A 12,336-nucleotide genomic window follows, 5' to 3' on the forward strand; every position below is an offset into this window, starting at 1 on the left:
GGGTACTGGCCACCAGGGTGCTCAAGAAGATGAGAACGACTACAGAGAGGCAGAGGGAGCTCATCTTCAAGGCCTTCAGAAGGACTTCTGTGGAAACCTGGGGTCTGACAGAGCTTTTCACATCCCTGCAGAGGAGTGGAGACAGCCAATGGGGAGTGGAGTGGGGAAGGGGAGGAGCTGGGGTCAGTCCTGTTCATTTTGTAACCTCCCCACCTCCCCAGGCTTCTGCCTGCAGGGGCCAAAATGCTGGGTAACAGCCTCCTCCAACTTTATCATGCTTGTGAACTGCCTAGGGATCTTGTTGAAATTCACATTCCTGTTTTATATATAAAATTTATTTATTTATTTTGAGAGAGAGGGAGAGAGAGAGAGAGAGAGAGAGAGTGTGTGTGTGTGTGTGTGTGTGTGTGTGTTGGGGGGGAGGGGGAGGGGCCGAGAGAGAAGGATAGAGAGAGAATTCCAAGCAGGCTCTGAGACACCAGCGCAGAGCCTGATGCAGGGCTCGAACTCACAAACTGTGAGATTATGACCTGAGCTGAAATCAAGAGTTGGACGCTTAACTAACTGAGCCACCCAGGCGCCCCTGAAATGCACATTCTGTTCAGCAGGTCTAGGGTGAGACCGGAGAAGCTGTATTTCTTACAGGCTCACTGCTACCGGGTGTCCCCAGCTCCAGTTTTTCCCCTTTCAAATTGTCCCCAGTACCACACTTTGAGCGGCAGGCCTGGAGCAAACCTCATCAGACATAAAGGCTGCCTTTCCCACACATCTTGGGAAAGTGGCAGAGGAGACAAGATCACGAAGGGGTGAGTCTCAGAGAACCCCAAATTCTCTCCCATTAATCTCCCCCTTTGCCTCAACCTCCACCTTTACCTTGCTTCTTCGGAATGGTCACAATGTCCACCATGTGACCAGTACAAGTCACTTGACCTCCTTTGGCTAAAATGAACGAGTGCCCTCAACCCCATCTCCCTCAGAGGATTAAACAATTGAGTAGATTTCAACGCACTTGCACCATATCACACTGTGTGCGCGAGGTAAGGAGGCTCCACATTATAGTGCCACCCTCACCCAGCTACAACAGAGACACCCTCTAGTCCAGTGGTCATTGGATCACCAGGACCCGCTAACAAGTTACAAGGACCCTTGGGAGAGGAAACACCTAAAGTCCTATCTCATGCTTGAGACAAACTGAACTAGGAGTACAAGGTACCAGCAGGGTGGTGTTGGGGAGGAATAATTTTCCTTTACCTTTTAAGGACTCTTCTGGCTGGTCTAAGAATTAAATTGACATGAGACAGATTCACAGGAGAAAATCAAGTTTAATTCTGTACATGTGGGAGCACCACACACATGACAGGTGCAAAGACACAAAGGTAAAATGTGGTCAATAGGCCCTCCTGGGCTAAGGTATGGGATAGGGGTGTGGGGCCTCCAAGGGGAGGATGACAAGTCACAGGGCAATAAGAAGGGCAGATGTTTGGTAATTAGATGTTTGCCCTGCCACACAGGAGAGTCGGTCAGATAAAATTGATCTCTGGTAATAACTCTTGCTCTGGGAAAGATCACCAACTTAGATTCATCCAGGGAGTTAAGGGAGGTGCAAAAATTTCTCTTCAGCCTGCAGGATCTGGGCGCCTGGGTGGCTCAGTCAATTGAGTGTTCGACCTCAGCTCAGGTCATGATCTCACGGTTCGTGAGTGCGAGAACCACATTGGGCTCTGTGCTGACAGCTTAGAGCCTGGAGCCTGCTTCAGATTCTGTGTCCCCCTCCCTCTCTGCCTCTCCCCCACTCATGCTCTGTCTCTCAAAAACAAATAAAAACATTTTTAAAATTAAAAAAAAAAATAGTCCATATGCCAAAGTGACCCATTTGGGGGGAATCTTGTCCTGAATCCCTTCAACAGCATGTGTCATAAGCAAGAGGGCCTGAGTTTGGCAAATTTCTTAGAGTTCCTGGGCCTTGGTGCCCTCATTTGCAAAATGGGGTTGTTTATAAAATCAACTCCCATTTCTAAGGGTTGTTGTGAGGGTATTTGAGACTAATGAATGTAGAATGTTCAGCTTTGTGCCCCTGGGTAGTAAATGCTCAATCATTCAAGCTTCCTATCGTGATCATCATTATCACACCCAAATCCCAGTCAGAACGTTTGGATCTGAGCTCAGGCCTGAGTTGAAATAAATTTCTCAGCCCAAGGTGGAGCCACTCCTGCCCAAACTGTCATGTCAGGAAACTGACACTTTCTTTTTTTTTTTTTTTAATGTTTATTTATTTTTGAGACAGAGCATGAAAGGGGGAGGAGCAGAGAGAGAGGGAGACACAGAATTGGAAGCAGGCTCCAGGCTCCGAGCCATCAGCCCAGAGCCCGATGCAGGGCTCAAAGTCACAGACCGCGAGATCGTGACCTGAGTCGAAGTCGGGTGCTTAACCAACTGAGCCACCCAGGTGCCCCTGGAAACTGACACTTTCATGTTCCTGCAAATGCTCTACTTGACCAGGAACACAGTCTAGCAGGTCAGCAATCCCCAAAGGCCAAGCCAGCTCTGGGCTCTATACTCATCTCCTTGCTCCTTCCTCACTTTCTATCTTTCTTTTCCTTGTCCCTTCTTTTTTAGCCTATAAAATCTTCCTGCCCTCTGCCCCACTCGGAAGTTCTCTGGATCCTTGGGAATGGAGATTGCCCACTTCACCAAGTGTTAAGTAAAGCTATTTGGTATCACCAGATTGTCTTTAATCATTTTTTTTTTTTCAGTTTTCGGTATGAGGAAGAGATCCAAAGTTGCCTGCTAACAGCCTGTGGCACAACAAGACACCCAGGCCAGGAGCCCACTGAACAGTCTGGGCTCACTGATCCTCTCATGGTTCCTGAGGATGGTGGGTGAGTCACTTTCAGATTTGAGCTCTGCTCCCTTGTGTGCAGCTCTCTGGTCCAAACAATATACATATATGTACAGGTAGATATTGTCCTCAGAAATGTTCTGGGATCCTGGAAAGGTTACAGGACAGTTACATTGAGAGGGCACAGTGGGTGGCAGCCATTGCAAAGCCTTGAGGTAAGTTTGCAGCATAATCTGCTAGGGAACTTGGGTTAATAAACTAAGATAAGGAATGCTGACTGTTTTGACCAATGGCACATCAAATTCTCCGTAGGCACAAGTTGGACTATTAAAACCCATTAGGACATCTGCCACTTTAAAGGAATCTTCTTGGAGCGCCCTGGTGGCCCAGTGGGTTAAGCATCCAAGTCTTGATCTCTGCTCAGGTCATGATCTCACAGTTTGTGGGTTCGAGCTCCATGTCGGGCTCCATGCTGGCAGTGTGGAGCCTGCTTGGGATTCTCTCTCTCTCTCTCTCTCTCTCACTCTCTCCCTTCCCCTCCCCTGCTCACTCTGTCTCTCAAAATAAATAAACTTAAAAAATAAAAATAAATAAAAACATAAGTAAATAAGTAAGTTAATAAATAAATAAGTAAATAAAGGAATCTTCTTGTGCAAGGAATAACGGATCTAGGACAGATGGGGATCTCCAAAGCCAAAGCTGTAAAATTGGTAGGCATGGGTCAAACACCTTACAGCTTTCAGAGTGCTCACCACCTAAATCCAAGACCCCTGTGCTAGGCTAAGTTGGTCGTATGCGTATGTGACTGATGACAATAAAAACCCGAGAAACCCAGGCTTCAGTGTGTGGGCAACACTTCAAATGTGTTGGGCTGGGGGAATGAAACACATCCTGTGTAACTGGACTGGGGAGGGAAGTTTGTGCCTGGTTTCCTCCATTCTTCACACCTTATGCTTTTTCCCTTTCTTGATTTTGATCTGTATGCATTGGCTGTAACCTTAAGTATAACAACTTCTGAGTCCTCTGAGTCCTTTTCATGAATTGAACCCGAGCATGGTCTTGGGGAATCCAAACGCAGGGAGCTTCCGTTGTTGTCTCCAAATAGAAACTATAGTCCAGGGAGGTTAAATAGATTGGCAGAGGTAGCACAGATAGTGAATGGAAAAGCTGACATTTAAATACGTCTTTCTTGGGGTGCCTGGGTGGCTCAGTCGGTTGAGCATCCGACTTTGGCTCAGGTCATGATCTCACAGCTTGTGAGTTCGAGCCGCGTGGGGCTCTGTGCCGACAGCTCAGAGCGTGCTTCGGATTCTGTGTCTCCCTCCCTCTCACTGCTCCTCCCCCGCTCACTCTCTGTCTCTCGAGAATAATAAAACATTAAAAAAAAAAAAAGAATGTAAATTTGTCTTTCTCCAGGGGCCATACTTTTAACAAGTACAAGAGGACAAATGATGATAATCTGACATAACTGATGTCTCTTGAGTAGAAAATTCAGCAACTGGAACAGAAAATATTCCAAGAATAATACAAGAAAATTTCCCTTAAAAAATCTGTAGATTATATGGGGCGCCTGGGTGGCGCAGTCGATTTAGCGTCCGACTTCAGCCAGGTCACGATCTCGCGGTCCGTGAGTTCGAGCCCCGCGTCGGGCTCTGGGCTGATGGCTCAGAGCCTGGAGCCTGTTTCTGATTCTGTGTCTCCCTCTCTCTCTGCCCCTCTCCCGTTCATGCTCTGTCTCTCTCTGTCCCAAAAATAAATAAACGTTGAAAAAAAAATTAAAAAAAAATCTGTAGATTATAAAAGCCCTCCATGTCCCAGTTAAAAAAAAAAAAAAGATGCAGAATGATGTCAAAATAATCTTGTTAAGTTACTGGATCTCAAAGAGAAGCAAAGAAGTCCTTAGACATTCAGGTAGGAAAAAAGCAACATTTAAAGGACAAAAACATTCAGGCCACTTAGCAACATTCCATGGCAGAATTTGGTGGAGCTAGGTCCACCCTGGTCCCAGGTTCTGGGAAAAGAAAGTATGACCCAGGATTTTTTTTTTTTTTTTACCCCATCAAATTGTCCTTCAAGTATTAAGGCAATATGCAAAAATTCAAGGAAAATACTGCCTGTAAACTCTAATAGTCACTAATAGTTACTTCATGTGGTGGAAATTCACTGTTCAGTATGGTAGCCACTAGCCACATGTGGCTACTGAGCACACGACATATGACTAATATGAATCATGATGTGCGATAAATGGGAAATACACACCTGATTTCAAAGGCTGGGTACAATATTACAAAAGAGGAAAATATTGCATTAATATTTTTATTACATGGTGATCATATGTTGAAACGGTAATATTTTGGATATACTGAGTAAAATTAACTATTATTGAAACTAGCTTTACTTTTCTTTTTACTTTTTTAAAGGCAGATACTAGAAAACTATATGGTAATATATTGCATTATATTTCTGTTGCACAGGACTATAGTAGAATCTGGGGAGGGATTTGCTTCTTGTTTGTACTATTCAGTACAGCTTGATCTTTTAAAAATAAGTGTGATAATTTATATAGAACAATCAACTCATTATTCCTAAGTTAAATAAATAAAGCAATGAACAAAGAGCTATGTTTTCTCTCCTGGGATGTTGAGGCAACTAGCTGGGAGGATCTGGATGGGAACCAGTAATAACAGAATGGAGAACAGCTAAGCTGGGTTCCTAGGGACCGTGTTGTCCAGCCCACTTGTTTGACAGATAGGGAATAGGGAAACTGAGGCCCCCAGAAGTCACTTACCAGTCCAAGGTCACAGGAACTCAAGTGTGCAGTAGAAGAGGCTGAGGACTGGCATTCCAGATGCTGAAGAAGACTGACTTAGGGCACTGGCTCAATAGCCTTCAAGAAGTCCTCCCAGGCAAGTGGCACTGCCTCTGGGTGAGACGTCCAATTCTTCTGGGCCCACACTCCTTGTCGAGGATACTTCCTCTTCCAAGTAATGAAGACCCAGATACTTCCCTCAACTCTGAGGAAGAGGGCACACCTGCTTTTAGCTGCAGGTATAAATTTAGTCTCCCAGCCCCACTCTAGAACACTCAGCTACTACTGACACCATGAAGTTCACCCTGTTCCTTGCCCTCTGCTTCCCCTTCTGCCTGGTGGGCATCGCCAGCTCAGAAAAGACCTCAGGTGAGCTGAGGGATTAAAAAAGAATATCTCTGAGGGGTGCCTGGGTGGCTCAGCCAGTTAAGTGACTTTTGATGTCAGCTCGGGTCATGATGTCACAGTCATGAGATTGAGCCCTGCATCAGGCTCTGGATGGAGACTGTTTAATATTCTCTCCCTCTCTGTCCCTGGCCCTCCCCCACTTGCATGCGCTCTCTCTCTCTCTCCCTCTCAAAAAAAAAAGAGGACCCCTGAGACCCATAGCCTGTGGGGGAGAGGGAGGCATAGGGTGGGGGGCTGGCTGCATAGGGCTACCTGGTCACTTCTACCTCTGGAGGAAACAAGAAGTGTTCATCTATGGTCTCCATGTAGTCTGGGGAAGATCTGGGGCCAGACCTCACAGATGTCTGTTTGGTTTAATTCAATCCTCACCAAATTTAATTTTTATTACAAAGCAATGCATGGGTTTCTCTTAAAAAGACAAATAATATGTAAATATATGAAGTTTAAAAGTGAGTCCCCTATTTTAGCCAGCCTGAGCAATCCTGCCCTCCAGAATCCTACTCCCAGAATTCTGACAAGAGGAAATAGATTTTGATATTGCTTTTAAAAGGAAATCAGGGGCACCTGGGTGGCTCAGTTGGTTGAGTGACTGATTTCGGCTCAGGTCACGATCTTGCGGTTTGTAAGTTCGAGCCCCACATTTGGCTCTGTGCTGACAGCTTAGAGCCTGGAGCCTGCTTCAGATTCTGTGTCCCCCTCTCTCTCTGCCCCTCCCCTATTCGTGCTCTGTCTCTGTCTCTGTCTTTCTCTCTCAAAAGTAAACATTCAAAAAATTTTTTTAAATAAAAAGGAGATCGGGTTCTGAAACTTGGCTATACACTGGAGTCACCTAGGGGCTACGTGGGTCCCATACTCCCAGATTCTGATTTAATTAGTCTTGGGTAAAGCCTGGGCATTGGGATTTCTTTAAAGTTCCCCAAGAGGAATCTAATGTTCCACCAACATTGAGGATTGCTGCCCTAATGAAAGACCTTGAATTCCCTTCCTAGAATGGTTTCTTTCCAATTCTAGCGAAGAATGGGTTCGGCCTGGAGCATGTCATATCAATTGAAGATTCACAAAATGGTACCATGGAGCAGAGTTGACCCATGAGCTCATTGTCTTAGGGGTGCATCCTTGTTGGGGAGTGTACATATCCAAGTAATGCGTATTGCATCCCACGAACACTGGGATCCCATGTGTCCACCGCCAAATAATGGGTGAGGATGTGTGTGTTGGGGCGGGGGGGAGGAGGTATACATACCCATGTTTGATAAATCACTTCATGTGATAACCAGAGTCAGATGTGAAAGGAGTTAAAATAACAGGTGATTTAGTAAAATACATCCGTGTCTTTATTTTTTCGTTACTCATGGATAGTGAATATTATTTAAATACCTTTTCCCTAGTTATAAAAATGATACTGTTCATTGTCATTTAAATGATACTAAAAATAACTAGAATATAAAAATCACTTGAAATCCCACCACCCAGGAAAACTACTACAAACACAGTGGTAAACAACTTACTAATCATCATTGCACGGTTTTATCGGTATATTTTACATCAACGGGACCGTTCTAGATCTTGTCTTCTTTCATTTGATTTTTGTTTCACAAGATTATAGACTTCTCTCCATGTTGATATATATAGACCAGCACTATTCTCATCCACGACTGCGTGTAACCCATCAGTCCCCGGTTGGTGAACACTGATATTTTATCCAAACTATGGTTGTTGGCAATTATAAACAAGGCCACAGCACATATCTTTTTTTTTTTTCAACGTTTATTTATTTTTGGGACAGAGAGAGACAGAGCATGAACGGGGGAGGGGCAGAGAGAGAGGGAGACACAGAATCGGAAACAGGCTCCAGGCTCTGAGCAGTCAGCACAGAGCCCGACGCGGGGCTCGAACTCACGGACCGCGAGATCGTGACCTGGCTGAAGTTGGACGCTTAACCGACTGCGCCACCCAGGCGCCCCTGACAGCACATATCTTGAGTGAAGTTATGAGAAGATGTAGCATGCAGAGTCTGGGATTTGAAATTGGAACTGGCTTTAAACCCCAGGCCTCGACTGCTGGGTTTCATGATTTTTGGAAGATTACCAAACATCTCTGCACCTCCATTTCTTCATTTGTGGGGGAGGGACAGTAATATCTGCTCTGTGAGGTCATTTAAATCGTGCAACCCGTGGCAAGCACTTAGCGGGGGGCTTGCTGTAGAAGACATGCTTCTAAAAGAAAAACATGTATCACCTCTTTAAAAGGACACCTACGTGATAGTCCCTGTCTCTCCTCACCCCTGCAGCCCATCTCGAGCGAGAGGCTCCCCAGGAACTGCTCCAAACTCTGCCTGCCCTGTGCCGGCTCCCCCCCGTCGAGGGCCCCTGCCGAGGCCGTTTCTACCGCTATTTCTACAACTCTACAGCCCATGAATGTGAGCACTTCACCTACGGTGGCTGTCGGGGCAATGCCAACAACTTTGAGACCACAGAGATGTGTCTGAGGGTCTGCAAACCCCCCGGTGAGTCCTCTTACAGAAACGGCAGAAGCAAAGGTGGCCATCGGGTGGTGGTGCTCGTGGGAAGGGAGACGGTAGGATGAGGACGGTGGTGGTGATGCCATGGTGATGTTGCCACGGGAGGCGAGGACGTCAGGAACGACCAGCACGTGTCATGAAGAGGTGCTGGTGGCAGTGGAGGGAGGGCCGTGGGGTGGAGACAGCAAGGCTGCGGTTGATGGCGGCATGGGTGGCGAAGACGAAGGCGGTATTGGCGAGTGTAGTAAGGCCTTGTCGTGTTAGCGGTGGTGCTGGCCCAGGGAAGGCAGCAATGTAACCTTCACGGGGGATGACGGTGTTGACAGAGACGACGAAGGCGAGGGTGGCAGTGATCAGGGTGAGAGGTGAGAGAACTGCAGGGGTCCCTGGGAGGGTGGCTGTTGAAGGGGGTGGGTAAGGCGTCCAGCTGATGGCCCTGGCCCTAGGCCACCAAAAGACCGGCCAAGAAGGAAACTGACTGTTATCTCTATTACAGGGACAAGGTAAAAAGCCACCGAAGACCGGGCCTGCATCCTCCTAGCCTTGACCGAAGGCTGGCTGGGCCTCCCTTCCTGCGCTCAGGCCCTGCTTGGAACCCATCCCGGAGCCCTCTGGGCCTGGGTCAATAAAGCATTCCAAGCCAGTGTGGCCTGAGGCCTTCTTGCAAGGGCGCAGAACGTGTCCCCACAAATTGCCCACAGCCACCTCAGCAACCAAGGGTGATCAAACCTGCACCACCCCCACCCCTGTTCCCTCAGGCCCTCGTCCTGTGCCCTCAGAAGGATGAGGACAAAGGACACAAGCTCCCTATCACCAGGGGGTCCTCCTCATGGCGGCCAGACTGAATGCAAAACTGGGGACCTGTGTGTCTGTCCCCGGGCCCCGGCACCTGCTCTTTGCTGCCTGGGGCTCGACTACCAGCTCAGCTTCTACTCCACCTGTTCAGCTGGAGCCACGTCCTAGAGCACGGAAAGAGCTAGAAATTCAGGGGATCTTGGTCAGTCAGGTGGGAATTTCCCCCCATGCAGAGGATCTTGGAAAAATTAGGATTTTATATATTCTTTTAATTGTGGTAAAATATATACAACATAAAACTCACCATTTTACCCATTTCTAAGGGTACAATGTAGTGGCCTGAAGTATACTCACTGATGTGCAAGGGTCACGACCGTCCGCCTCCAGAACATTTTCATCTCCTCAACGGAAATTTCGTGCCCATGAGAACTGACACCTCATCCCCCTTCCCCAGTCCCGTCACCTCCACCCCACCTTCCGCGTCTGCGAATGGACCCCTCCTCCTGCGAGAGACATCCTACAGCATTTGTCCTTTTGTGACTGGCTTATAGCGTTAGCATCATATTGTCAAGGCTCATCCCTGCTGCGGCCTCTGTCAGGATTTCTTTCTTTTTAACACTAAATAATATTCTGTTGCTCCATAATTTTTGGAATGCCAGGTGGCCTCTGCCCTGACCATCGCTGCTGCCTCCCCCATGCCCTGTCCTGCTGCCCCCCCTTCCTTGAGATAAACACGGCTGCCAGGGACCAAACAGCAATACTAGAATCCAGGACCTGGGATTCCAGACTAGACACTTGTCCTTGGTGGTTTCATTCATGTCTTTGGTGTGCCCTTCCCAAATACATATAAATAATATACAAATATTCCCAAATACATATAAATAATACATATTTGAGAGAAAGGACATGTTTTCCCCTCTATTTCCTCATTCTCTTTCACGTTCTTAACTACCTGAGAGATTGAGCTCTGGAAGATTAATCCAGGATAGACTTTCACCCGTATATGAAATAGTGTCTTTGCTCTGAAGCTTATACATTTTTAAAAATATGACTATTAAAAACGATTTTAAAGTAAAAAAAATATAAATCGGCATACACACCACTAAAGAATTTAATCAGTTGCTCAGATCAACTCATGAGATGGGACAGTAAGAACTGAGAACCGGGGCTCCTGGGTGGCTCAGTTGGTGAAGGGTCTGACTCTTGATTTCAGCTCAGGTGCTGGCACAGCAAGAATTTCAAGGTCGGGAACCCAGATGTTTGGGTGACCCGGCTTGCTTCGCAGCAAAATTACCACCTGAGATTCATCCTTTCATTCACTCATTCGTTCAGCAATCATTGGAATGCAAACCGCATGCCAGGCTCTGTTCCGGACACTGCAGCTACAAGACAAAAATCCTTGTCCTTATGGAGCTTAATTATTACTAAACAAGATAAGTAAGACACGTTGCATGCTGACGGCGGTGAGAGCCAGAGGGAAACCACGACAGCAAAGCGGGGAGCTGGTTGCTGGGCAGCGCTTTAGACAGGCACTGCCGGTTAGCCCTCACCATAGGTTAGCCCTCACCACAGCGCCGCACTAGGGGTGTGAAAAGGGAGTCGGCTCCTGGATTCACTTTGAAGGTAGAGGAGGGCACACACGGCTCATGAGAGCAGAATCAAGGACGGCTCCAAGGTTTTTGGCCTGGGCAACCGGGAAGATGAGGGGTGCTGTTAACAGAGATGAGCTGACCATGGATGCGCCTGTTGAGGGTAGAAGGGGAGAGGATCGGAAGCTTGGTTTGATATTAAATCCGAGATGCCCTTAGACGTCCAAGCGCAGATGGCAGGGAGGCGGTTGGGTAAATGGATCTGGAGTTCAGGGAGGAGCACGGTGTTGTCAGTGCACGGATCACGTGGGACATGGTAGCGGAGGTTGTTCTGAGTGCTGACCCAGCTGGGGGTGTAGAGACAGCCAGGCCATGACCCCCTGCTGACTTGGCTTGCAGCCCGCTTCGGCCACCCTCCCACCGCACTCTCATCCCATTTATGCCCTGCTTATTTACTGCTTGGAAGAAAAACTCAAGTGACCAAAACTGAGGTGGTTTTGCCCGTGGTCTGTTAGCTCATCACCTTCTTCCTACACACACACACACACATACCTGCACACACATCACTTGTACAGTCTGGGGGCTCTTGGAAAACCCTCAGAGGTGACCTAAACAGCCCCATCTATGTTGGCTGTACAGACATCACCAGTACTATTGTGCTAAAGACCCAGCACTCATACTTGTGGGGTTTCTAGGTGCCCCTCGCTCTTCCCCTCCCTACCCTTAAACCCCCAGATCCCAGGCCAGAATAGCCTATACCCATTCATACATATGCTGATGGAACACTTTCATGTCCCGAGCTGGATCAGGTCCAGACAGAAGACAGCCCCTGTGCCCCCAGGGACCTCAGGAGTTTAATGGACGTTTAAAAAAAAGGACAGCCGGGATGATAAGGAACCTGTGAAAGTAAGTCCAAGGAGCTCTGGGAGCGGAGGGAAGGGGCACCTACAGCAGTCTGGTGTGTCAGGGAAGACTTCTTGGAGGAAGCAACATCTCTCTGGTTTTGTAAGAGTGAACCAGGCAGTAGAGGAGAGTGTGTGGTTGGAGGAACAGGGCATTCTAACGCTAGGATTGAGAGCTGGGGAAGGGACAGGCAGACTGCAAATACGGATACAACTAATGCCAAATGTGCCAGAGGCAGACACAGAAGACTGGGGGGGGGGGGGGGGGGAGTCTGCCTAAGGATCTGCTACAGGAACCCAGGGCTGTAGAACCAGAAGGGGAGGTGGGCAGGGGCAGGCCTCCATCCGATGGGCCTGGCTCCAAAGCCCGTGGGAGGTCTAAGGACCACCCACAACACGTGCTCGTGAAGAGCCTGACAGAAATGCAAAGGCGGGGTGGGCTACACTCAGGCCAACTGAATTCACAGGGTCTG

At 47.9% G+C, this 12,336-nt stretch overlaps 1 protein-coding gene across 1 annotated transcript; it reads left to right on the top strand.

Annotated features, from left to right (window-relative positions):
- The first annotated feature begins 5,941 nt into the window (after positions 1–5,941).
- LOC124503848 (colostrum trypsin inhibitor-like) lies at positions 5,942–8,642 on the top strand. Its single transcript, XM_047069143.1, has 2 exons — positions 5,942–6,017; positions 8,347–8,642. The coding sequence occupies exons 1-2, from the start codon at positions 5,942–5,944 to the stop codon at positions 8,640–8,642; spliced, it is 372 nt and encodes a 123-aa protein (XP_046925099.1).
- The last annotated feature ends 3,694 nt before the right edge of the window (positions 8,643–12,336 follow it).

This window comes from Lynx rufus, unplaced genomic scaffold, assembly GCF_022079265.1.
Source record: "Lynx rufus isolate CCGP_SWC_20201006 ecotype Redwood Valley unplaced genomic scaffold, mLynRuf1.p SCAF_8, whole genome shotgun sequence".
Classification (NCBI taxonomy): domain Eukaryota; kingdom Metazoa; phylum Chordata; class Mammalia; order Carnivora; family Felidae; genus Lynx; species Lynx rufus.

Excerpts from the sequence above, each read along its gene's own strand:
- LOC124503848 (XM_047069143.1), top strand. The coding sequence starts at position 5,942 with ATGAAGTTCACCCTGTTCCTTGCCCTCTGCTTCCCCTTCTGCCTGGTG. Across the intron at positions 6,018-8,346 it reads CAGCTCAGAAAAGACCTCAG|CCCATCTCGAGCGAGAGGCT; the intron begins GTGAGCTGAGGG and ends TCACCCCTGCAG.